Genomic DNA, 26122 nt, shown 5'->3' on the forward strand with positions numbered 1-26122 from the left:
TCCAGTCTATATCCTTAACCAAAGACCTCCAGTAAAACTTTCCTCAAGACGAAATTTTCCTTTTACATTGGAAAATTTGACGCACAAAGCTATTGTTACGTTTCTTATCTAACAGACTAACACCTTCTAAAAGCAAATTTACAGTTAAATGTACAGTGACTTTTAACTAGGTGAACTAAACCAGGTGGTATTGCCTAAAAACTTTATTAAATTCATTAGGAGAAGTTGGAAAACAGTGGTAGGTTATAAATGGTTCATGAAAGAATGTTTCATGCATCATCAAACAAGCAAAGGATCCAATTAATGTTATTTTAAAACCAACTTTGGAAAAATAATGATTTGTTTCTGATTGTAATATCTCGGTTATTCAATAAGAATAATCGGTGAGGAGAAAATTGTGAACATAACCAAGCTTCCAAGCAAGCAGACATTGCTGGTGGAATTTAGACAAAGCTAAAGATAGCTTGTAGGGAAGATAATTAAATTTAAGAAGAAACAAAAGACTACAGATTTTGTCAAAAAAGTAGTTGGGAATAAAAAAAAAAACAAATAGACGTTGGATTGGTTAGGCATCTCTTTATCCAATTAATTTTAAAAATGTTTATGGTGTCAGAAAAATCTAAAAAAATTACACCCCCTCTGCTTTACTATTAGAAAGAACTTCCTTTTTTAATTTATGAGGTTTGTTCTTCCAGATAAATTTCAAGAAAACAGTATTAATTTCGTTGGCCACTTTGTTTTCAACAAATAAAGATAAAGTCGGATATACAAAATGAGAAAGACCCTCTTCCATATAATGACAGGTACCATTGTAGCCAGGAATTAAGAATATTTTTAGTTTTGCTGATCCTAGACAAAAAAAAATTCAAGTGCTGTCTCACTAAAGATTTTTAATAACATAAATAATTAACCATTTAATTGTGGATTTAACAAGGATATCTTCTATATATTCCTAACTCAAATTATGAACAGGCATTATCTCACATTTGGAGATATTCAACTTTAGACCAGAAACACTTGAGATATCAGATATTAAATTTAAAGCCTTTCATACGTTTGAGTCATCTGTTAGAAATAAAGTGGTGTCATCTGCCAATTGTGAAATCTTAATCTCCCTTTCAAAAACAGAATTTTCTTTCAAAACTTGATTTTGCACAATGCTTAAGGATAGAAACTCTGTAACTAATAAAAAGGAAGAGATTGGGCAGTCCTGCCTAATACCACACAAAATATCAAATCCATTAGAAGTATTAAAATGAACAATCACGGAACTATTGATTCCTTTATAAAACAAAGCCATAGTGTTAACAAAAGTTTCCCCAAATCCAAATAACCTCAATGCTTAAAAACAGAAACTGGTGGTCAACCGTATCAAAGGCTTTATAAAAATCAAGAAAAAAAATAAGACCATCTGAATGAATAGAATCAGCATAATCGAGCAAATCCGAAACTAATGTTATGTTATTAGAAACATGGCGGCCTTTTATAAACCCAGACTGAGTTTCAGAAATAATAGAATCAAGATTTGTTTTTAATCTGTTGGCAAAGTCTTTTTTTTTCAGTATTTTTTGCCACTCACTGCTGCAGTCATGACATGATACATTTCTCCTTCATTTTCCACCTCACACAACATCTGCTATCTCTCTCACATACAAAGACTTTCAGTATTTGAAGTTGATCAAAACTTTTACTCCAAACATTAACACAATTTTGTTTAATTTAAATAATCCACTATAAGACTAAGTGTTGAAAGATTGAATCACTCCTATATGGACGTAATGCGAAATAACATTCTGATGTTTTGCAGTAATTAATAGAGTTCACATACTCTGTAAGACATATTATATTAAAATGATGGGCGAATCTGTATATTTCATTTGGGTTCCTGCCCACGTAGGTGTGGAAGGCAATGAAAAGGCGGACATTCTGGCCAAACAAGCTCTCAGAATTAGTGAAGTAGATCTAGAAGTCCCATTTTGAGTAAAGCAGAAGCTCAAATCAAATTAAGAACAATCAGTATGGCAATTATACTGGGATAACAATGAAACAGGCAGACATCTATAAAATATACATAAACAAGTCGTTGCTGGAAGGAGGGAGAACAGAAATCATAGGGAAGTACGATTATAACTCAGATGAGAATAGGTCATACTGGACTCAACCATATTTTATATAAAATAGGGAAACACCCAACTGGGCAATGTATACACTGTAATCAACAAGAAACAATATGACATGTTTTTATTTCACTGTAGTAAATATAATAAAGAACGATACAATCTTATTCAAGCAGTTAAAAAGAGCAAACTTCAGGATTTCACATTGGCAGGTTTATTAGGGAATAAATCTAGTGAGGTATATGACGATATAATTAAATTTGTTTAAGAAACCCTTTTAGAGAAAAGAATATAAAGATAATATAATCTAAGGAATTAATTGTTAGCCCACTCCAAACCACATTTTTTATTTATTCATTTATTTATTTTCATTACCTCCCTCTTTTCTCCCCCCCCCCTCTATTTTTACACTTCAGTTATTGTTCAACCTTTCCAGTCGGAGGCGGTAATGCACCTACAAGTCTGGTTGCCAACCACCAGTAAAACCCAAATAAAAAGAAGAAGAAGCCGATTAATTAAAGTTTTAGGTTTTTCATCTGATACTAAATTATGAACCTGCTGTTGACAATATTATTTAAACCCTTTATACAACTAAGTACTATTTTACTCACAGTAATGAGGACTATTGAACAATGTGTGAGTAATAAGTGTCTTACTGAAGCTGTAATTTCTTAAACAGTATAATGTCATTCCATGTTTACATCACTAAATATAAGAAATGTAGTTGTGTTACTAGTTTTAATCAGCTAATTTGTGGCTATAGTTTCTTGCTCAGACTTTTCTGATTTCTATTTGTTAATTACTCTCATATAAGAAGAGAAGTTATTTTCTTTCTGTTTATTGTTTTATTCATTTTACATTTTTATTGCTTTGTTAATTTTTAACAGGATAAAGTGTCCAAACGCAGAGAAAAACTATATATAAGTCATGACTAGTTAAAAGAACTAAAACGTGTAGTAGTAATGAATACTTTTTACATGAAGGACACCTATTTTACCTCCTTTTCTGTAAAGTTTCAGCTCCAAACACTCATTAAATTATTTGTTATACCTTTTAGAATGTTGAGATTTCTGCTGTCTTAAAATGTTTAGAGTAAAGGTTTTGATCAACTCCAAATACTGAATATTTGTGCGTCTGTGAGAAAGTGGAAACGAAGGAGAAATATATCAAGTCATGACTGCAACAGTAAGTGGCAAAAAAAGGTTTAAAAAGACTTTTATTTTGTCGCGACGTGTGACGTCATCAGGCGGCGCCGCTTCAGCGCTGTGATTCAACTGGGGAAAGGTTTGTGTTTTTAAACGTTTACGGATATAACCCGGTTTGATTAAAGTTTCAGATTTTTTTATTCCGATGCTAAATTATGTACCTGCTTTTGACAATAATATTTAAACCCTTTATACAACGTAGTACTATTTTATTCTCAGTAGCCGAGGGCCATTGTTTGAAACCGAAAAGAGTGTAATAGGTGTTTTAAAGCATAGAGGTAAAGTTGGTTTTATATTCGCACATTCAGACTTTTTCCTTAATAATATAATTTCATAAAAGTATTATTTGCAAACTCTTTATTTGGAAAAGTAGTGAAATCATATTAGCAGCCAATGACTATCAAAGTACAACATTGTTTACAGTCAAATAAACAGTGTTAATGTTGTTTTCAAGTCACACTTGCATGCTAATTCCTATCGAATATTCAAAGTAACATGGTAAACAATATAGAGACTTCTAAATGAATGAATGTGGGAATATAAAACCAACTTTACCTCTATCATCTTTATAACAGTGTGGAGATCAGTCGCTTCAGCAGGAGTTTTTCCTGTGTTTATACTTTATCCTGTTTAAAATGAACAAAACAATACAAATGTCCTGTTTAAAATAAATAAAACAATGAACAGAATCAAAATAACTTCTCTTCAACACTTGCTTCAACAGTTTATTTTAATAAGAGTAATTAACAAAAATTAATCAGGTAAAATGTTTCATTAAAACACTTATTACACACTTTTCTGTTACTTTAGTCAAACAATAGCCCTCGATTACTGAGAATAAAATAGTACTATGTTGTATAAAGGGTTAAAATAATATTTCCAACACCAAGAACATAATTTAGCATCGTATAAACAATCCTAAAACTTTAGTACTTTAACTTTAAATCGGGTTATATCTGTAAAAGTTTTAAAGCAAACCTTTCTCCAGTTGAATCACCGCGCTGTAGCGGCGCCGCCTGATGACGTCACGTCACGCCAAAATAAAAGTCTTTTGTTTAGCTTTTTTGCCACTCTAGACAAGGCAAACTTTATTTATAGAGCACAATTTTACACAACCGTGGTTGATCCAAAGTACTTTACAATAAAATAAACTACACAATAAAATAAAAAAAAACTAGTATTTAAAATACAGGAAAATGTATGTTTAAAAGTAATACTAAAATACAAATAAAAAATAACACGAATTTGTCACTCAAAGGAAAGAAGTAAAAATAAGTCTTTAAGTTAGATTTAAAAGCATCCAATGATGTAGCAATCCCGATGTTCAGAGGGAGACTGTTCCAGAGCCATAGAGGTAAAGTTGGTTTTATAATAGCACATTCTGACTTTCCTCTTAATAATATTATTTTTTTTATAAAAGTATTATTTGCAAACTTTAAAGAGTAAAATCATATTAGCAGCAAATGACTATCAAAGTACATTGTTCACAATCAAATAAACAGTGTCAATGTTGTTTTCAAGCCACACTTGCATGCTCATTCCAATCTAATAGTCAAAGTAACATGGTAAACAATACTAGACTTCTAAACGAATGTGTGAATATAAAACCAACTTTACCTCTATCACAGAAAGCTCTATCACCTTTTGATTTGCAGCGAGACCGAGGGACAGACAAAAACTGGTCATCAACTGGTGATCTTAACGGTCTACAAGCTAAATAAAGTCTAATAAGTTCACTTCACTGACATAGGCTGGGGCAAAATTGTGCGCAGCTTTTAATTAAATCCATCTTGCAGCCCCGTAGTGTTGACTTAGTACTTTCCATTTGCATACGTCACGTTGATCACAATTCTCTTTTTTTCATCAACTTCTTTATGGGTTTAAACTTGTTTCTAGCAGTTGTTACTAGTTCTCAGAGATAATATCTGAGTTAGAAGTACATCAATATTATAATAACTAATTACCAGGGCTATTGTGTTTAACCAGGGTTTCCGCTGCGTCATAAAATGTCTTAAGATCCAAAATCAAGCACAAAATTTAAAATCTTTAGCTAGAAATATCTAAAATACATATAAAAAATTATTTATTTATTATTGTTATATATATATATATATATATATATATATATATATATATATATATATATATATATATAATTTATAATTTTTTTCATTTATTTTTTTAATGGGGCAAATAAAAATCTTTTCCATCTGGACCATTTAAAAAATTCTTTAGCTTTATCCCTTTATGGGTCTAAAACGTCATTCATAATGGTCTTAAAAATGTCATAAAAAGAAACCTGCTGAAACCCTGGTTTACAGTTTGTCAAATGATGTGGACTCCCCCAATATTAAATATGCTGAATGAAATGGACACTACAATAATTGTTATTAAACATTGTACAGTATTCTAAGCTATACCCACCCAGCACGAGACGTCATTTCGACGTCGTTTTTTGGGCTAAATCAAGTCGGCCCGTCATAGACTTTATTTAGCCCAAATTTCGACGTCGAAAATTGGTCTGTATTTGGTCCGTCGGATTTGGTCTAAACATAGACCAAATATCGACGTGGTTGTTTTGCCCGTCGGATTTGGTCCAAACATAGACCAAATATCGACGTGGTTGTTTTGCCCGTTCGATTTGGTATAAACATAGACCAAATATCGACGTGGTCTTTGTTTTGTCCGTCGGATTTGGTCCAAATATAGACCAAATATCGACGTGGTTGTTTTGCCCCTCGGATTTGGTCCAAACATAGACCAAATATCGACGTGGTCTTTGTTTTGTCCGTCGGATTTGGTCTAAACATAGACCAATATCGACGTGGTTGTTTTGCCCGTCAGATTTGGTCCACATTTAGCCCAGTATCAGACTTGAACATATGGTTAAAAAGAATTACATAAGTTCCTTACAAAATGTTTTACATCTATTGCTTTTTTCCAGTCCAATGTAGAATGCAAAATATATTTATATAACAGTTTAGTGCCATTACATTTCAATAATGGCAAACAAATAACGACGTTACTGCTGTTAACTCCTTCTCTATTTTCCCTTCTGCTTCATGCACTGATGCATATACTTTTCATTTAAGTTGATTTATTAATAAGGCAAAAGATTGTAACAAATAATGTAAATTTAAATTTGAAGTATATCAACGTAAAAAAAATAGATTAAATAAAATAGGGTAGAAAAAAACAAAATCGTAATACACTTTATAATGCCATTTTCTTTTATGATTTAATCTATTTATCTTATTATTAATAAATCATAAATGTACTATAATCCTTTTTGCTGTAACAATAGGCTAAACAGGATGCTCATCAATACATATTTTTACAAATAAGTTAAAAGGTTAAATTATTTTACAAGGCATTAATTTCTACATCAATATAAAAACCAATACCTTCATTCCTTCTTACCTCGGGGGAGCTTTTTCATATTGCCCACTCACCAGACAACAACAACACAACATTTTTTTGTGATGTGTTTCATAGCTGAGAAAGCATAGTGTATTTAAAAACAAAAAACATGGTTTTAAAAACCCAGGCTCATTTACAATCAATATATTAAAATGAATAACGTAAATAAAGTATTGTCTTGCTTTGCTTTGATCTTTTCTCTTACTCGCGTTGCTGCGTGTCCCTGACCTGTGTGAACAATATCGAGAGGTCAGTAAAACTGAACTCATTTCATTATGATTTGAAATCAGTGTAAAGTGCTGTCGATTGACGTGTTGTCCTTTTCCCTTTTAAATATGCCAAATTATCATATGTGATCTCCTCAACTGACAAGGGAAAAACGTCAGAAACATACTAGATGCTTTAAACTGTTCACTGCGGTAGTGCAATGCAAAAATGAACATTTAGGATTCAATAATGATTTTTTAATAAATATTTGTGAATACTAGATGTTTTAAAGAGCAGGTCGATGCACACACATACAGATGTTACTACTTCAATGTGTTCCTTGTGCCGCCATTCATACCCCGGCGACGGCGGTACTTGAGCAGCATTTGACCGCTGGGTGTCACTTTAACCACAGATATTCAGCTTTGCCTTTTCACAATGCTAAACAGACTGTTCTGTAGGCGTAGCTTACTGTATGTGATGTGATGTATTCAATTAAAATATAATTTTAATTTAGTTTTTCTGGTAATAGACATGCTCTTACACTATACTATGCTGTAGAAAAGATACATGGTGAGGAGTAAAAAAGCAAATATAAGAATTACTTTATTAGCCTTCAGTGCCCGATTAAATTGCGTTGGGGTGAAAATAATGTTTTGATTTCTTTGACTATCATGGCAATGTTATTATCTCAAATCTTAAACGTGCGCATACACAGCAAATTCATTGGTGTTAAATTTCAAGTGTTGTAGTAATTCAGAGTAAAGTGTTAAAATTCTAGAGTTAGATAAAGGTAAAATAACCCTCTCGGCGTTAGAAGCTGATTTGCCTCCTTGTCATACAGAGTAACATGTATCTACCTTTGTAGAAAACCCTTGTATTTGAGAAACTAATCAGAGTGTCTGAAATCTCGCCACACCCTCATTCACCTGGCCCTTAAATTGGTCAATTAGTTTAGTCCACTAGACAGAGGGAATGACCACAAATAAGTGAATTCAGACACCTGCTGTTGAACACCTGCTGTTAACAAGCACAATCACTGAAGGAATAAGAAATTGAAGGAAGACATAAATCTACAGACACAGCCTCACACCAAACCAACTGAATTAAAACAGAGGATTAAACAACTCCATTAAATAATAGCATAAGCAGCTTCACTGATTACAGTTTGACTTCATTTCTGTAAGAATATTTGACAATGAACAGAGGTTTATATTTTTTATTAAAAATATTTCATTTGACCTCACCATCATAGAGATCAGAGGCTGCTTATTTGAGCTTTACTCTTGCGTCTTAGTGTAATTGTGACTGTTATAGCTGTGTTTCTTAAACTCATCAGCTATAGCAAGAAAGGTCAAGAGAAACTATACTGTTTATGCGTAATTGTAATAGATTTAATTTCAGGTGTTTATTAAGTTGATTCATAAAAATATGCAAATATAGTTGTATTAAAACTGCATGGGACAATACTACTGGCAGTCTGCTGCTCTTCATAGAAGGTTCAACAAACAATTAGGATGCAATTAATAATTAAAGTGTCATGCACTAAACATTCACGCTCAGACTTGCTCTTTATGAAACACAGGCATCAAGAATCAGGACATGAACCTCAACCGTGGTTGCTAAAAAAAAAGCTGCATAGTTGAAAAAGCCGCAATGCATGCTGGGTGCCAGCATAGTACAAAGCTCCCAGCATGCATTGCAGCATGAATAAATTATGCAGCTTTATGTTCTTACAATCTCTTTCTTTTCCTGTATTTTGTGTTGTTTTTGGCAGGGGATATTTCAGTTGAGTGTTTTTTTTACTTGATTTTTATTTTTTTTGTTTGTCACCATCATTGAGATTCAAAGACTAATTGTTGATGTCTGTGTGTTTTTGAGTTCTGCCATAGATCAAACATTCCCATTGTAAATATTGCTTTTATTTTATATTATTGGAGCTTCAGTGGTTTCATTTATGTATTTTATTTATTTCAGACACATAACTAATATGATATTGAATTTTAAAAACAAGCAGGACAGGATGGCTACGATATCATAAACAATCTCTTCAGACTGACACTTGAATTTTCTTTTGGCTTTCCATGCTATATGTTGAAATAGTGTAATTAACACTATCTATAGCAGCCAAAATATAAGACATTTATAGTAAGAAGTTGAAGAGCTTGACTAAAGCAGACTCTGTCCTCCATCATGGTGACTTCAAATGAACAACGGAAATTTCATTAAGAGCTTTTGTTCACATGACAGAAATCAAGTCAAAAATCAGTAATAGGTGAAGCTCCATGATAAGTTGTTGTTTAATGTGATGAGTTTTTTAAAGATCTTGAAAAATATATATTTTTTTATTGTATAATTTGTTTTATTTTTATTGATTATTATTTTATTTAGAGTTTTTTTTTTCTCAGTTGATTTCATCTTTGGTTTTAGCTTGTGTTTTTCTTTCCTTCAGTGATTCTGCTTGTTAACAGTTCACTGTTAAAAATTGTCCCGTTAAAAAACAGTAAAATACTGGCAGCTGCAGTTGCCAGCAATGTACTGTTATTTTACAGTATGTTGCTGTAAAAATACATGGACTACATTGATTTACACAATACTCAAGTAAACTCATTTTGCTCACTGAAAGCAACTGCCTCAACTTGGTCAACTGCTGAATGAGTTTATGAAGTAATGTGCTATATATGCTCAGAAGCATACTTATAATGATAACTTATTTTAGTTAATTAGAAAAGTTCGGTTTAACTCTAATGTCTTATTTTTCACAACAGCACACATACATGTAAATCTGGAATCACCAGAGAGATTCTGACTGCATCAGCAACTAAACAGCCGCTATCTTTAAATAGAGAAACATGCAGAATAACATCAGCAGTTCATTGTTCATCTTTAACTCATACACTGGCTCTACTCTCCTCCACAACGGTGACAGACAGGAGAAATTACTTTCAGGTTTTACAGTAAAATACTGTTTTTTCCTTGATTTAACGGTAATCTACTGGCAGCTGTGGTTGCCAGCAATCTACTGTTTTTTTACAGTCTATTTCCGTAGTGTAAATTAACAGTATATTACTGTTAAAATACATTTTTACACTGTGTTTTTACCTCTCACACCTTTAACCCTTTAAACCCCAGAGCATATACTTCAGTTTTTATTGAAGTGTCCACACTACTGAGTGTTCAAGAAACATGTAGCAAAGCTGAAGTAAATTCATTAATTAACTGACTAATTAAATGATAATTGAGGATTAACAATGAACAAATGAAGAAATACTAAAGGGAAAAAACAAGAACAGAACATACAAAACTTTAGTCACAGCTTTATAATGAAATAACCTGAAGAACAACAAATGATTAAATCATTTAAATGATCAGCGGATGATTAAACAACTCTACAAACATCATCACCAGCTACACTTATTACTTAATACATGTATTTTTGTATAACATCTACTAAAGTTCTTCTTGAGAAAAAGTGAAAGTTTTACGTCACCATCATGGAGAACAGTTTGCTTTAGTTGGGCTCTTAGCCCTGTCATTTTTAACATTTATATATCTTGGCTGCTGCAATTGTTAAGAACTTTGTTTGACAAGCTCCTTTGTTGTGGCAAGCCAGCTAAAAACCTAAATAAGATCTGGTGATGTTCATGTTGCTATTAAATGGCAGAGACTGTTCTCATTTAGTATAATAAAATTTACTGCTCCTATTCAATGTTAAATCTATTGTTTTACATTATATGTCTATATATGGCAATGATTTCTGGAAGTTTTTAAGAATATCTTGGACAATAACACTGCTTTATGGTGTAAATCGCACTCAAAGAGACATCAATAATCAGCATATGAACCTCAATAATGGTGACAACAAATTTAACAAAATTAACAGTTTAACTCACAAACAGGCAACTGAAAGTCTAAACATAAACAACAGCAGAATCAAACACAAATAAAGAAAACTGTGAGACCATTATACAACATTTATTTATACCGCAATGCATGCTGGGATTTTTGTACAGTGCCACTCTCAGCATGCATTGCAGCATGAAACATTTGAGATGTTACCATTGTTGAGATACAAGGTCAGATTCATGAGGTCTGAGTGTGTATTTGTCATAACTGAACTGTTTTTGTATGTTATTTCTTTACTGTTAAGTAATTACGGAGGTATCTTTTCTGTTTCCACTTCTCATTAATTAAATTAATACCTGCAACTAAGCATAAAATCTATTGCATGAGGCCCTTCATCCAGATTTATACCAAAACATTTATCAGAACTAATTTCAGACAAATAGATTTCTCTATTTATTGACTTCCCAACTTTATTGCTATAGTACAAACGTTTTGTAAACTCTGCATTGCAGCAGTTGGAAAGTCTTCTTAAATGAGTTCAAGGGTGAAGAGCCCAACTAAACCAGCCCCTCACTCCATTACGGTGACACAAAAAACACCTTAATTTCTGTTGGATCTCAATGAGAATAGTGTGGAAGTCCAAGTAGTCAGTAATAAGTGTGCCTGCTGTTGTTTGTGAGTTGTTTAATGATCCTCTGCTGAGACTGAAGCTGTTTTATTTTATTTGATTTTATTTAATGTTGTAACTCAAGTCACTGTTTGTATTTCTTGTTTATTTTCTTCAGTAATTGTGATTATTAACAGCAGGTGTTCATCAGTGTCTGAATTCACTCATTAGTGTTCATTAAAACTGTCAGGTGAACTATATTAGTTAACTAGTGTATGAAATAGTGAACAAGGGCACAAAGTGTGATTTCAAACACAGACTTCAAAACATCAAATCTGAACTCTGTTAGCTCACAGTTTTCTGCAGTTGGTTACTTTCTCGAAAACAAAAATGTTACCCAGAAAGCACTGTTTTTAACAGAATATTACTGTTTTAGGGAAAAAACATTATTATACCGTAGAATCTGACCGTTTTTTAACAGCAATTTTTTACAGTGTAGATACGTCATCACGAAACACCTAATGACTCGTTATCAAGACGACTCATTTGAAGCACTATGAGTCGACTCTTTTATAGATGAATCAACAGTTTTAAACACTGTACACTTACAGATTTAAGCCTTAGCTGGATATTTCACTTCACTTAGAGCTGTGTTACACTCTACATGGAAGGGCATTTTCAAAAACCCATAATATGGGCTCTTTAACAAAATAAATACACAATTTAAATAAAATGCGCAATAAAATAGAAACCAACAACAAGTGAAATAGAAGAAACTGTAGAACTGTTATGGTTATAAACTATATAAATACACACACATGTGAAGGTCCATCTATTAGTCCCATGACAGAGCTAACAGCATGGGTGAAGGTTAAATGCGTGTAAACCTTTTAGCACATGTGAAAAGAAATATTTTTGTTTGTTATAATTTATTTTAATTTGTTTCTAGCTCTGAATTTTAATCTGACTCCAATTCATAATCATTTTAGATTTAGATTCATCTAATTGAAGCTGATTACCTTATAGGTTGTGATTAGGTCTAATTTAGATTGATTAACCCAATAAATCCTTTTATTCAATTAATGTTTCATCGTTTACTCAAAGTCGCTTAGAGTCAGTATGCTGGCCAGTTTCATCTGCTCACGGACACATCTTCTCCAGTTCAGATTCTTAGCAGATAAGCTAATTTCCTTTAAGTAATAATAGGCCGCCCCATGCTTGCTCATACTTAAAGAAAGTTTGATTTAGCTCCTAGATTATATTATACCCCTAGATTATATCATCAGTGATTGTCAGAAATAAACAAGTCTCTAATGCTGTGCCCATGCTCCATCCATTGCGCCTGAATGGATGACTAATCCTGGTCGTAGACTGCGGAAACATTAGCCTAAACAGTCTACTAGATTTAAATGATTTCGGGAGATATTAGAGTTGAACAAGAATTTTACATTTATTTGTCAGAAAAAGATTTTCTATTGCAGTTCACATAATTAAACAAAATAAGCCAATCAAGATTGTACAACATCAATTACTCAAAGATACATTTAAGAGTTAAAGAGGAATACCTGACCATGTAGAAATACATTGCAGCATATAAGTCCTGATGCAGAGCTCAGAGACTCACAACCTGCAATGGAGTATCCTGTCTACAGGATCCCACGGACACTTCTGCACCCTTTGCCTAAATACTCAAATCATCATAAATTCAAGACAATAAAAGCTTCACCAAGACTCTTGCCTGGTCATGAGTTGATGCGAAGACCATTTTCCCTGGAGTGAAGCATCTGGCAAAGATCTTATCAAAGTCAAAATCCAAATTAACTGATATAAAGGAGATTGTAAAATATTACAGTGAAATTAAGACCACTTTACCAATCACACAGAGACATTTAAAATCACACCAAACATGAATATAAAGCCACAACATACACCATATTAAAAACTTAAACATTCGGTGTGGAATGTGAGTGAGCTGCTCTGGTGGAGAAGGTAAAGTCCAGGGCAAAGAGGGGGGCTCAGGATGCATGATCAAGACAACCTGAACAACTGGTTTTCTAGCTGATCTTCTTCTCAGATTACAAAGTTTTATGTCTTAGTGCCTGACCATTCTCACGGTCTTGTCTCGTGTGGAGTTCCATAACAGTTTGCAGATTTTAATAATATGGAGAGATTTAGCCATCCTTACACTATTATGTGCATATCTAATCTTAAACTGTAGTTCTCCTGTACACTGCAACGAGAACCTCAGTCAATAATATTTATGTAAAACTGAATTTTTGTTGCATCATATGATCATATTTGAAACTTTTCATAAAATCATCAAACAATGTGTACCTAAAAAGCATTTTGTAAGAATTTTAAAAAGTTCTGTCCTATTGTCACTAAGTTATTCTTACTTTTTTTTTCTACTGGATATGTGGTTTATATCTAGTATATATATATATTGATTTGTCTATTTGCTGGCTTGCTATCAGAAAACAAACACTAAGCTAGGGGATAGATTAATTAAATTCTACAATTACAAGTGATTTGTAATTTGTTCATTTATACCCCATTTTTGTTTAATAATGTTTTTCTATGCAGACTTTATGTATTGGTCTAATATTTGTATAAAGATAGTTTGCATTTGCATTTACTCATTTAGCATCTTTTATCCTGCGACAAACAACTAATGACAAAAGAAGAAACAGACTCAGTCTACCAAAAGTTCAGAGCTTGTGTTTTTAAATTCTAACAAACCTTAAGCCAAGTCCAACAAGTAAAGCCACACAGTATTGTTTTAAAGCTTATTTAATTATTATTTTTTTTTAAAATGCACTGTTCTATTCTAAAGTCAAGTTGTTAAGCTCATTAGGCCCTGTGGCTTTTGTATTTTTATTTGTATAATTTTTCACTTAAATTGCTGTTTCATAAAGACATCTATTGGAAAGAGTTGCCATATTTGATATAAAGCTTTTATGGCACAAATGTGTTATTTAATTTAAAGCTTACTTGTTTTTATTTATTATAAAGCCTAGCTTGATGTGCTTGATGTTTTTCTTTTGATTATTTTATTGTTGTGAAAAACTATTCACAAAGACAATTTGATTTATTAAATAATTAATCTCTTATGCATTCTTTCATGTTATGTGACAAAAGAATGAATGACTCGGATAAACTAAAAGATTAATTAATTCGCTCATGCGCACATTGTGTAGTGCGAGACAAGATCAGTTCATTTTTCGAGTCCTCTATCGGGTCTGAGGTGTTCGTTCACCACGTGAAAGACTAAAGCCTAGCCAATTATATGCATTTAGAGCCAGAAAAATAATTGATCCATTCACCTCTCAAGGCCTCGTTCTGAGTCGTTCATCACGTGAAAGAAAGAAGCCAATCGTATGCATTTAGAGCCGGAAAAAGAATTGATCCGTTCACCTCTCGAGTCCTCGGGTTTGAGTCATTCGTTCAAGTGACGACTCAAGAACCAGAAGACTCGAAAGGTGAACTAATTATCATGGCTCCTATCGGCTCAGACTGGGTACATTGGTTAAGATTATATGTGAATGTCAGTGTAATGTGAACGCACCACTGACATTTGAAGACATGAAGAGGTGAGCAGGTAAACATTGAATTATTATTTTTTTCATTCTTATAGTATTCTATTTATGACTTATTTGTTGTGTAATCAACCTTCTGGGCTAGTTGTAGATGTGTTTGGAAGCATTTTGTAACATTTTAATACAATTTTGGCAAATTGAACCGAATAAACAAAATGACTCGAAAAAAGATTTGTTCATCTCGATGAACGAGACTCAAAGATCCTAGTCAGTAAAATGATCCGAACTTCCCATCACTATTGAGTATGCGAAATTCTGTTGTACGCCACTGCAAAAAGGGGCGGGATTAAAAAAGATGATTAGACATGAATGGTTTCTCTCCAGTGTGGGTCCTCATGTGTCGATGAAGGTTTGATGAAAAGTTAAAACTCTTCCCACACTGAGTGCATGTGAATGGTTTCTCTCCAGTGTGGATTCTCATGTGTTTATAAAGGTCTGATGAGCAGTTACAACTTTTCCCACATTGAGTGCATTTGAATGGTTTCTCTCCAGTGTGGATTCTCATGTGTGTATGAAGGTTTGATGAGCAATTAAAACTCTTCTCACACTGAGTGCATGTGAATGGTTTCTCTCCAGTGTGAATCCTTATATGTTGATGAAGGTCTGATGAGCGGTTAAAACTTTTCCCACATTGAGTGCATTTGAATGGTTTCTTTCTAGTGTGGATCCTCATGTGTATATTAAGGTTTGATGATTGGCTGAAACTCTTCCCACACTGAGTGCATGTGAATGGTTTCTCTCCACTGTGGATTCTCATATGAATCTTAAGATTGTGTTTTCTTCCAAAACTCTTTCCACACTGAGTGCAGGTAAAACAATTCTTGTCTCTCCTTTTCAAAATATCATCAGTCTGTAAATTAGTTTTTTCCTCAATTTTGACATGATGTTCCTCCTCTTTACTCCCCTCATACTCTTCAATTAGGTCTGAAAAAAAAAAACACTAGTTGTTATCAAGTCTTAAAAACTCTCATCAAAAGCTGAAAAGTGAAAAGACACTGGAAACATTGGCTACACACACTGTAATTTTGATGCACATTAAATGTAAAATAAATCAGATCATATTGTGTTTGGTCCATTAACGTGTACACATTTAAGCAGATTCAATTCAATTAATCTTTATTTATCTAGTGCTTTTACAATGTAAATTGTTTCAAAGCCGCTTAACATAGAAGTTATAGTTTATGGGCAGTAGCGTCGCTACAAGTAGTGACGCTACTAGCTTATCTACATTTCTCAGTAGTGTGGTGGTAGTGTCACTAGTTTTTAAATTAAATAGCTTTTGTGTAGCGAAGCTATTATTTTAGTCAAGTAGCGTTCACACAAGCTACATTTACCGATCGCAGAACAATAAGTGACAGTACTGACATTCACGGAGCTGTGAGGCCGGTGTCTAGCCGATGAAAGTAAATCCATAATGAGGCGAGAAAGACAATTTCTTTTTTTTTCCTGTTTTACGGTGGTCAGGATTCTGTTTATCCAGAGTTAGAATGACCCAGAGTTAGATTGACCCAGGGTTAACAATTTTTTGCATATCATCAGCATGTTGAAATCCATTTCTTAATCAGCAAAAGTCATTTTTAGACTGGTTTGTTGGCCAGTTGAAGTCAGTGCAATGCTAAATGTTATTGTTCCACTATAATTTGTTTTTTTTCCCTCATGTCGTCCCACAGCAACATCATATAGTTTAGAATACTGTACAATGTTTTATAATAAATAATTATTTTAGTGTCCATTTCATTCAGCAGATTTCAAATTAGTGCATAGTGCATTAGTAAATAATTAAACCATTATGATAAATGGAGTTAAAATGCCCTTTTTGAATAAAAAGTGGAAAGTTTTATTGAGATGGATTGTTGGTGATTTTATGGGTTTTGGCCGGATTGGGTAGCAAAACATGAACAAAGGAAAATGAAGACTTGTTTAAAAAGATTTAGGACCTACAACACAATATTTCAGTAAATTTAGGACTTTTTAAAGCCTGAAATTTAGATTTTGGAATTTACGACATTTTAAGACCCAGCAGAAACCCTGTTAAGAATAGTCCTGGTAATTATTATAATAATTATGTACTTTTAACTCTAATACTATCTGTGAGAACTAGCAACAACTTCTAGAAACAACTTTAAACCCATAAAGTTGATCGAAAAAAGGGGAATTGTGATCAACGTGACATATGCAAATGGAAAGTACTAAGCCAACACCCTCATTGTAATAGCAGATATCTTCTATGGAAGGGGTGTCCAAACTTTTTGGGCCGAGGGCCAGATGCAAAAAAAAATGTTGTCCCGGGCCAAATTTTACATACATCACACCGACACGCATATATATATATTTATATATATATGGATGGATGGATGGATGTGTGCATGTATTTTATTAAGAAATTATTTTATTTTGGTCGTCCAACTGTGTTTCTAGAAAGACTTAAGTTTTTAAAAAACTTGAATCTTTGCTGGGCAAATTACAGTTGCAACACTCATCCTTTATAAATTCTCCTTCAGTGAAGGGTTTCCTGTGCTGTGTGATCAGCTGAGCTACCTCATAACTAGCCAAAATGCAAAAAATGCTTTTCTAACTTAGATGTTTTGTTGTCTTGTTTTAAGTCCAAATATCTAAAAAATCTTTAAAAAAAGTTGTCTTGTTTTGAGAAATAAAATGCTAATATTTTCCCTAATATGCAATTTTTTCCTTAAAACAAGCAAATTAATCTGCCAATGGGGTAAGCAAAATAATCTTATGTCAAAAGGAAAAACAAGATTATTTTGCTTACCCCATTGGCAGATTATTTTAGCTAGTTTTAAGGAAAAACTCACTTAATATTGGCATATTATTTCTCAAAACAAATTAGAAAATTCTCCTTTATTTAAGATTTTTTAGATATTTGGACTTGAAACAAGACAAAAAATATAAATAAAAAAAAACATTTTTTGCAGTGCAGTGTAGAATTTTCTTGCACTTTAATAGCACAAAAAACTGCAGTTGTTGAGCTGATAGGGCGCTGCTAATTGTTTTACTTTCTGATCTCATTCGGCACCAGTGTAAGAGCTGAAGGCCTGATGTTTTGTTTCATAATGTCTTTTAATATTATATTCCTTCATTACTGCAACTTATTCCTGGCAAATTAAACAGATACATTTCCCGCTGACCTCTGTGAAGAAAAATTCTTTGCCCCAACGTGACTGAAACTTCTTGCACTGACTGTTGATTTTCCTTTTTCTTGGTGCGCCATGGCTTGCCAAAATAGATTATCAATTATGTTTCCTTCAGTTTGGTTGGTTAGTTTTACTTCATAGCAAGAAGTAATGCCTAATTGAAGGCATGTAATAGCGACACCCGGTGGTTATTTATTGAATTACGTCTATTTTTGTATAGCGGGCCAGATTCTATTAATATTTATAAAAAGCCTCGCGGGCCGCCACAAAACTAATTGCTGGCCGCAGATGGCCCACGGGCCGTAGTTTGGACACCCCTGTTCTATGGGATTACTGTAAGTCAAATATCCTCAGCTCAGTTAAACTTTTTTATTTATTTATTGTTTTTATTTATTTTATATAGTGCCAGTGCTTAAGGACACTTTACAAACAGTAGGAGAACAAGAAAAGCAATAACCTTAAGAAGGTAAAGAAAATGGGAGACTAATAATACATAAAATGAATGACAAAAGACATGAGAAGAAGTAAAGAAAGAAACTCATTCCTGTCTTTCAATGAGTGCTTATGTGAATTAAGGAGAACTAGGCAGCACACATTTAGAACTGCAAGATGGATTTAATTTAGTATTCTTATTAAAATATATCTGAATGAGGATCAAATGACTGAGTTGGTCTTTGAGAATGAAAACCAACCTGTTTGTTCCTGCAGATCTTCCTGTTTGACTGTGAATGTTTCTTCAATCTTCACATCTTCACTCTCCTCTTTAATAAAGGCCATCTTTATAACAGTGTGGAGATCAGTCGCTTCAGCAGGAGTTTTTCTCTGTGTTTGGACACTTTATCCTGTTTTAAAATGAACAAAACAATAAAAATGTTCTGTTTAAAATTTATAAAACAATGAACAGAAACAAAATAACTTCCCTTCAGCACTTGCTTCAACAGTTTCTTTATATGAGAGTAATTAACAAAAAGAAATCAGGTAAGTCTGAGCAAGAAACTATAGCCAAAAATGAGCTGATGAAACCTAGTACTCCATTTCTTATATATAGTGATGTATACTTAGAATAGATTGACATCATGCTGTTTAATAAATTAAACCTTCACTAAAACTCTCATTACACACTTTACCGTTGCTACAACAAAAATAAATCAGGTAAAACGTTTCATTAAAACACGTATTACACACTTTTCTGTTACTTTATTCAAACAATAGCCCTCGATTACTGAGAATAAAATAGTACTATGTTGTATAAAGGGTTAAAATAATATTTCCAACACCAAGAACATAATTTAGCATCGTATAAACAATCCTAAAACTTTAGTACTTTAACTTTAAATCGGGTTATATCTGTAAAAGTTTTAAAGCAAACCTTTCTCCAGTTGAATCACCGCGCTGTAGCGGCGCCGCCTGATGACGTCACGTCACGCCAAAATAAAAGTCTTTTGTTTAGCTTTTTTGCCACTTTAGGCAAAGCAAACTTTATTTATAGAGCACAATTTTATACAACCGTGGTTGATCCAAAGTACTTTACAATAAAATAAACTACACAATAAAATAAAAAAAACTAGTATTTAAAATACAGGAAAATGTATGTTTAAAAGTAATACTAAAATACAAATAAAAAAATAACACGAATTTGTCACTCAAAGGAAAGAAGTAAAAATAAGTCTTTAAGTTAGATTTAAAAGCATCCAATGATGTAGCAATCCCGATGTTTAGAGGGAGACTGTTCCAGAGCCATAGAGGTAAAGTTGGTTTTATAATAGCACATTCTGACTTTCCCCTTAATAATATTATTTTTTTTATAAAAGTATTATTTGCAAACTCTAAAGAGTAAAATCATATTAGCAGCAAATGACTATCAAAGTACATTGTTCACAATCAAATAAACAGTGTCAATGTTGTTTTCAAGACACACTTGCATGCTCATTCCAATCTAATAGTCAAAGTAACATGGTAAACAATACTAGACTTCTAAACGAATGTGTGAATATAAAACCAACTTTACCTCTATCACAGAAAGCTCTATCACCTTTTGATTTGCAGCGAGACCGAGGGACAGACAAAAACTGGTCATCAACTGGTGATCTTAACGGTCTACAAGCTAAATAAAGTCTAATAAGTTCACTTCACTGACATAGGCTGGGGCAAAATTGTGCGCAGCTTTTAATTAAATCCATCTTGCAGCCCCGTAGTGTTGACTTAGTACTTTCCATTTGCATACGTCACGTTGATCACAATTCTCTTTTTTTCATCAACTTCTTTATGGGTTTAAACTTGTTTCTAGCAGTTGTTACTAGTTCTCAGAGATAATATCTGAGTTAGAAGTACATCAATATTATAATAACTAATTACCAGGGCTATTGTGTTTAACCAGGGTTTCCGCTGCGTCATAAAATGTCTTAAGATCCAAAATCAAGCACAAAATTTAAAATCTTTAGCTAGAAATATCTAAAATACATATAAAAAAATATTTATTTATTATTGTTATATATATATATATATATATATATATATATATATATATATATAATTTATAATTTTTTTCATTTATTTTTTTAATGGGGCAAATAAAAATCTTTTCCATCTGGACCATTTAAAAAATTCTTTAGCTTTATCCCTTTATGGGTCTAAAACGTCATTCATAATGGTCTTAAAAATGTCATAAAAAGAAACCTGCTGAAACCCTGGTTTACAGTTTGTCAAATGATGTGGACTCCCCCAATATTAAATATGCTGAATGAAATGGACACTAAAATAATTGTTATTAAACATTGTACAGTATTCTAAGCTATACCCACCCAGCACGAGACGTCATTTCGACGTCGTTTTTTGGGCTAAATCAAGTCGGCCCGTCATAGACTTTATTTAGCCCAAATTTCGACGTCGAAAATTGGTCTGTATTTGGTCCGTCGGATTTGGTCTAAACATAGACCAAATATCGACGTGGTTGTTTTGCCCGTCGGATTTGGTCCAAACATAGACCAAATATCGACGTGGTTGTTTTGCCCGTTCGATTTGGTATAAACATAGACCAAATATCGACGTGGTCTTTGTTTTGTCCGTCGGATTTGGTCCAAATATAGACCAAATATCGACGTGGTTGTTTTGCCCCTCGGATTTGGTCCAAACATAGACCAATATCGACGTGGTTGTTTTGCCCGTCAGATTTGGTCCACATTTAGCCCAGTATCAGACTTGAACATATGGTTAAAAAGAATTACATAAGTTCCTTACAAAATGTTTTACATCTATTGCTTTTTTCCAGTCCAATGTAGAATGCAAAATATATTTATATAACAGTTTAGTGCCATTACATTTCAATAATGGCAAACAAATAACGACGTTACTGCTGTTAACTCCTTCTCTATTTTCCCTTCTGCTTCATGCACTGATGCATATACTTTTCATTTAAGTTGATTTATTAATAAGGCAAAAGATTGTAACAAATAATGTAAATTTAAATTTGAAGTATATCAACGTAAAAAAAATAGATTAAATAAAATAGGGTAGAAAAAAACAAAATCGTAATACACTTTATAATGCCATTTTCTTTTATGAATTAATCTATTTATCTTATTATTAATAAATCATAAATGTACTATAATCCTATTTGCTGTAACAATAGGCTAAACAGGATGCTCATCAATACATATTTTTACAAATAAATTAAAAGGTTAAATTATTTTACAAGTTATTAATTTCTACATCAATATAAAAACCAATACCTTCATTCCTTCTTACCTCGGGGGAGCTTTTTCATATTGCCCACTCACCAGACAACAACAATACAACATTTTTTTGTGATGTGTTTCATAGTTGAGAAAGCATATAGTGTATTTAAAAACAAAAAACATGGTTTTAAAAACCCAGGCTCATTTACAATCAATATATTAAAATGAATAACGTAAATAAAGTATTGTCTTGCTTTGCTTTGATCTTTTCTCTTACTCGCGTTGCTGCGTGTCCCTGACCTGTGTGAACAATATCGAGAGGTCAGTAAAACTGAACTCATTTCATTATGATTTGAAATCAGTGTAAAGTGCTGTCGATTGACTTGTTGTCCTTTTCCCTTTTAAATATGCCAAATTATCATATGTGATCTCCTCAACTGACAAGGGAAAAACGTCAAAAACATACTAGATGCTTTAAACTGTTCACTGCGGTAGTGCAATGCAAAATGGAAAATTTAGGATTCAATAATGAATTTTAAATAAATATTTAAATAATTTTAGTTTTAGAGTGCAGGTCGATGCACACACATAGGCATAGAGCGCTATGATAATGCTAAATGATCATATATATTTTCTACAACCAACAAGTAGAATAATATGCAAAGATTTGCTATTCAAAAATTTGTTCATAATATAAAAAATACTGATGTCCACATTGGCTCTAGTGCATTAAATAATAATTAATAATAACATTAAGATTTTTTTTTATCACAAAATATAGAAAATGGTATGTTGATATTTATTGAAGGTATCATTTCAATGTTTAAAATTCCAGCATTGTGAAAAACTAGTTACAATTATTGTAAATTTTATTATATCCATTAAAAACAATATGGGGGATTCTATATATGTTTGACATTAAAAGTAAATGTAAATTATATTAGAATTAAAGCTCTTTAAAACTGCAACTGTTTCCAGTATCTTATTTAGTTTTTATAATTCAGCTTTTGCCAATCATAAATGATTAAATGTTTTAATTTAGGGAATACAAAGATTTTTTTATATTGTTTGTAAACTTACAATATGGATGAATTTAGTCATGTGTAAAAATAACACTAAATCATAGCAAGAAACCCTCTTATGGGTAATTACTAGATTGTAACTGAATTGGCAGTAACAATTTACAATTTTACAATTTCTTTAGCCAAACATTCTACTTGCTATAAATGCTAAGATCACTTGACACTGAAATCAGGATTAAAATATTTTTTTAATTGTCCAATATGTGATTTTTATTAGCAGTATTATAGTTATATGCATATATATATTTTTTTTAAATAAAAAAAATGATTCTATATATTTTATATATTCTATTTATATTCTAATATCATACAAATAATATAAATAAATAAATAAATAATGAGGCTATTTATTATAAAATGAAATGTAATATTTATTATTTTTTAGAAATGAAGAAAATCATACTTTGATAATAATAATAATATGATAATAATAATATAAATAATTATGATTGTTATTATTATTTTTATATTATTATTAATAATAATAATAATAATAATAATAATAATAATAATAACAATAATAATATTGTTGTTGTTGTTGTATTTGTTATTATTAGGATTTTTTTAAGTCACTGCAGAAAGTTCTAACCGGCAGGCCCATTTCATATACAGTACAGATACTTAATAAATAACTTACTATAAATTAAAAGAATTAACGTATGCTTTTTGTTTTCACAAGCTTTGGAGATGTAACATAAATTCCGCTTTTTAATAAAAGGTCACCTATAGCTTTCGCCATGAGGCTGTGTTCAAAATGACATCAGTGTTTTTAAAGTGTACTGCAAAGGGAGCACAATTGTAAACATGAAGATCGTTAAAACTGAGTTGTAAAAATAGTTTGAAAGCAAATTACACCCAAGAAAGATGATCTTAATGCTTTTTTTATATTCAATAATTCCAACTTTGAATGTTAGAATGTTCTAAATGAATAGACCGTAGGGGGGATAAGTGGCAATAGAACACAGCCAGGAACTCTTCTGCGCGAGTCAGCGTGATGTGCGTGCGCGGGCTCATCATTTGAATTAAATAACGGACACAAGCAACGGGCGGAACGGTAATCAAAGGTAAGTAAGTTACGATATTCGACGTTTCACATGTTTTATTTGTCGTTTTACTTATAATTTATGTTGAATTGAACTTTAGATGTGTAACGTTTTACATTATAATAATTTTTAAATGAACACTTAACCACTTTATACGTTTTTATGTCGCCCTGTAGTGACGAGGTCATTGACAGCAGCTAATGAATAATAGCTGTTTTGGTTATTTATTTGGCGATTTCAGCAAAATTACTTAATTTTATGTCTTCATTGCTTTCTAACCTGTGTAAAAATATAAGATGATCTGTTAAATCGACTTGGAATGAGCATAAAATATTGCTCCGGCTATAACGTTAAAGGCTAACTTAACGTTATAAGAATTAAGCACTTCGCAAATAGCATTAATGGTGCTTATCATCGAGCTAACATTTTTTAACATGTAATAATCCTAACAAAGTGAATCGCTGTCGGTTCACGGTTTTGTTGCTCTGTTTGTAAATTTAGTGATGGTCTCCTCGCCAGAGAAGCTAGCAGCATTCAATGGGGAAGCTTTGCTATTTCGTAAGTTGTCTAACGTTACCCTATCGCTAGTCAAGTTAATTCTTTGTGGTTTCATTCTTTTCTGATTTCCTTTGTTCACAAACCATGCTTGTCTGTTTTTTTCTGATTGCTGTGCTATGTTCTGGTGTAAGTTTTTTTTCCTGTTTATTAAAAATAATTTTGTCTACATCCTTCTCTTTCGATTCACGTTAATGCAGTTTACTCATAAAAGTATCTTTAAAAATGTTTGTAAACGCATTCATTTTTTTTATTATATCATGAAGCTTTTTATAATTTCACAAGGAAATGCAATCCAAACAAGATCATTGGATTTCTCACAAAATACCATGCAAAAATATACTGAGAGAGGAGTCAAAATTTTGGCTAGTTTATGGTACAGATACTGTGGATTGGACATTTATATTAATGGAATTGTAATAGTAGATACCAGGTGAGATGTCATACTGATTAATATGTTATTTTTCTTATAACTTTTTTATGGCAGTTTCGCTGGAATCTCCAATTGAAAACATCATCGTGTGCGCTTAGACTTCTGTTCCAGTTCTGACTACACCACACTCTGCTTATGTGGATCACTGACTACTATGTTCTCTGAAGGTATTCATTCATTCATTTATTAATTCAGTCATTTATTCATTTTCTTTTCGGCTTAGTGCCTTTATTAATCTGGGGTCACCACAGCGGAATGAACCGCCAACTTATCCAGCACGTTTTTATGCAGCGGATGCCCTTCCAGCCTCAATCCATCTCTGGGAAACATCCACACTCATTCACTACGGACAGTTTTAGCCTACCCAATTTACTTGTACCGCATATCTTTGGACAGTGGGGGAAACCGGAGCACCTGGAGGAAACCCACGCAAACTCCACACAGAGACGCCAACTGACCCAGCCAAGGCTCGAACCAACGACCTTCTTGCTGTGAGGCGCCACTGCAGCGCAGAATCTGAAGGTATTACTGTAGTAAAACAACAGCACCCATGACGGTAACGCTTTCTTTTACAATCCGCAAAGTACCGCGTAAGTACAGTGAAATAACGGTGTGCTTTTCTGTACATATAGTGTACCTACGCAAACGTTAATTTTATGTACAGAAAAGTACACCGTTATTTCACTGTACTTACGCGGTAGATTTCATGCTGAATATCTGGTTGTTACCCCCTTATTACCCAAGCATTACAGTTTGTTCCCTTACCTACACATACCTATACGTTCATTATACTTATACAATACGTACAGAAAAGTACACGGTAATTTCACTGTACTTATGCGGTACTTTGCGGGTTGTAAAAGAAAGTTTTACCTACATTATAAACATTATATATATATATATATATATATATATATATATATATATATATATATATATATATATATATATATATATATATATATATCCAAAGTAATTGTCTTAAAACCATGCACATTTGAATTTTAATGAGAATGAGAATTAGATTTTTACTTGTCCTGCCAACTTTTTCTCTGGCCTACCAAAAAAATAGAAAAGATAATTTTAAGCCATTAATTAAGATAAGTTTTTAACCACATGTTTAAAATTGTGTATCAAAAGAAGACAAATGTATACTAGTTGTCCATATATTAACTTTTTTTATTC

The 26122-nt window shown here is 32.4% G+C and overlaps 2 protein-coding genes and 1 long non-coding RNA gene across 3 annotated transcripts in view; 1 reads left to right on the top strand and 2 right to left on the bottom strand.

Annotated features, from left to right (window-relative positions):
- The window catches only part of LOC137490889 (uncharacterized), a 39463-nt gene extending 35109 nt beyond the window's left edge, over nt 1–4354 (bottom strand). The window contains exons 1-2 of the mRNA XM_087249267.1: nt 4301–4354; nt 3878–3948 (exon numbers count right to left, since the gene is read on the bottom strand). The gene's annotated coding sequence lies outside the window, so the exon portion shown is untranslated. The remainder of the gene's footprint in view (nt 1–3877; nt 3949–4300) is intronic.
- The window catches only part of LOC148682208 (uncharacterized), a 286875-nt gene that overhangs the window by 217214 nt on the left and 43539 nt on the right, over nt 1–26122 (top strand). The window lies entirely within an intron of this gene.
- LOC137490888 (uncharacterized) lies at nt 12828–19573 on the bottom strand. The gene is made up of 3 exons (XM_087249499.1): nt 19520–19573; nt 18843–18992; nt 12828–15922 (listed from the first exon to the last, which is right to left on the bottom strand). Exons 2-3 carry the CDS (start codon nt 18925–18927, stop codon nt 15285–15287), a joined length of 723 nt encoding a protein of 240 aa, XP_087105625.1. The 5' UTR covers nt 18928–18992; nt 19520–19573; the 3' UTR covers nt 12828–15284.

The sequence above is a fragment of the Danio rerio genome, chromosome 4 (genome assembly GCF_052040795.2).
Source record: "Danio rerio strain M-AB ecotype USA chromosome 4, GRCz13ab, whole genome shotgun sequence".
In the NCBI taxonomy this organism is placed as follows: domain Eukaryota; kingdom Metazoa; phylum Chordata; class Actinopteri; order Cypriniformes; family Danionidae; genus Danio; species Danio rerio.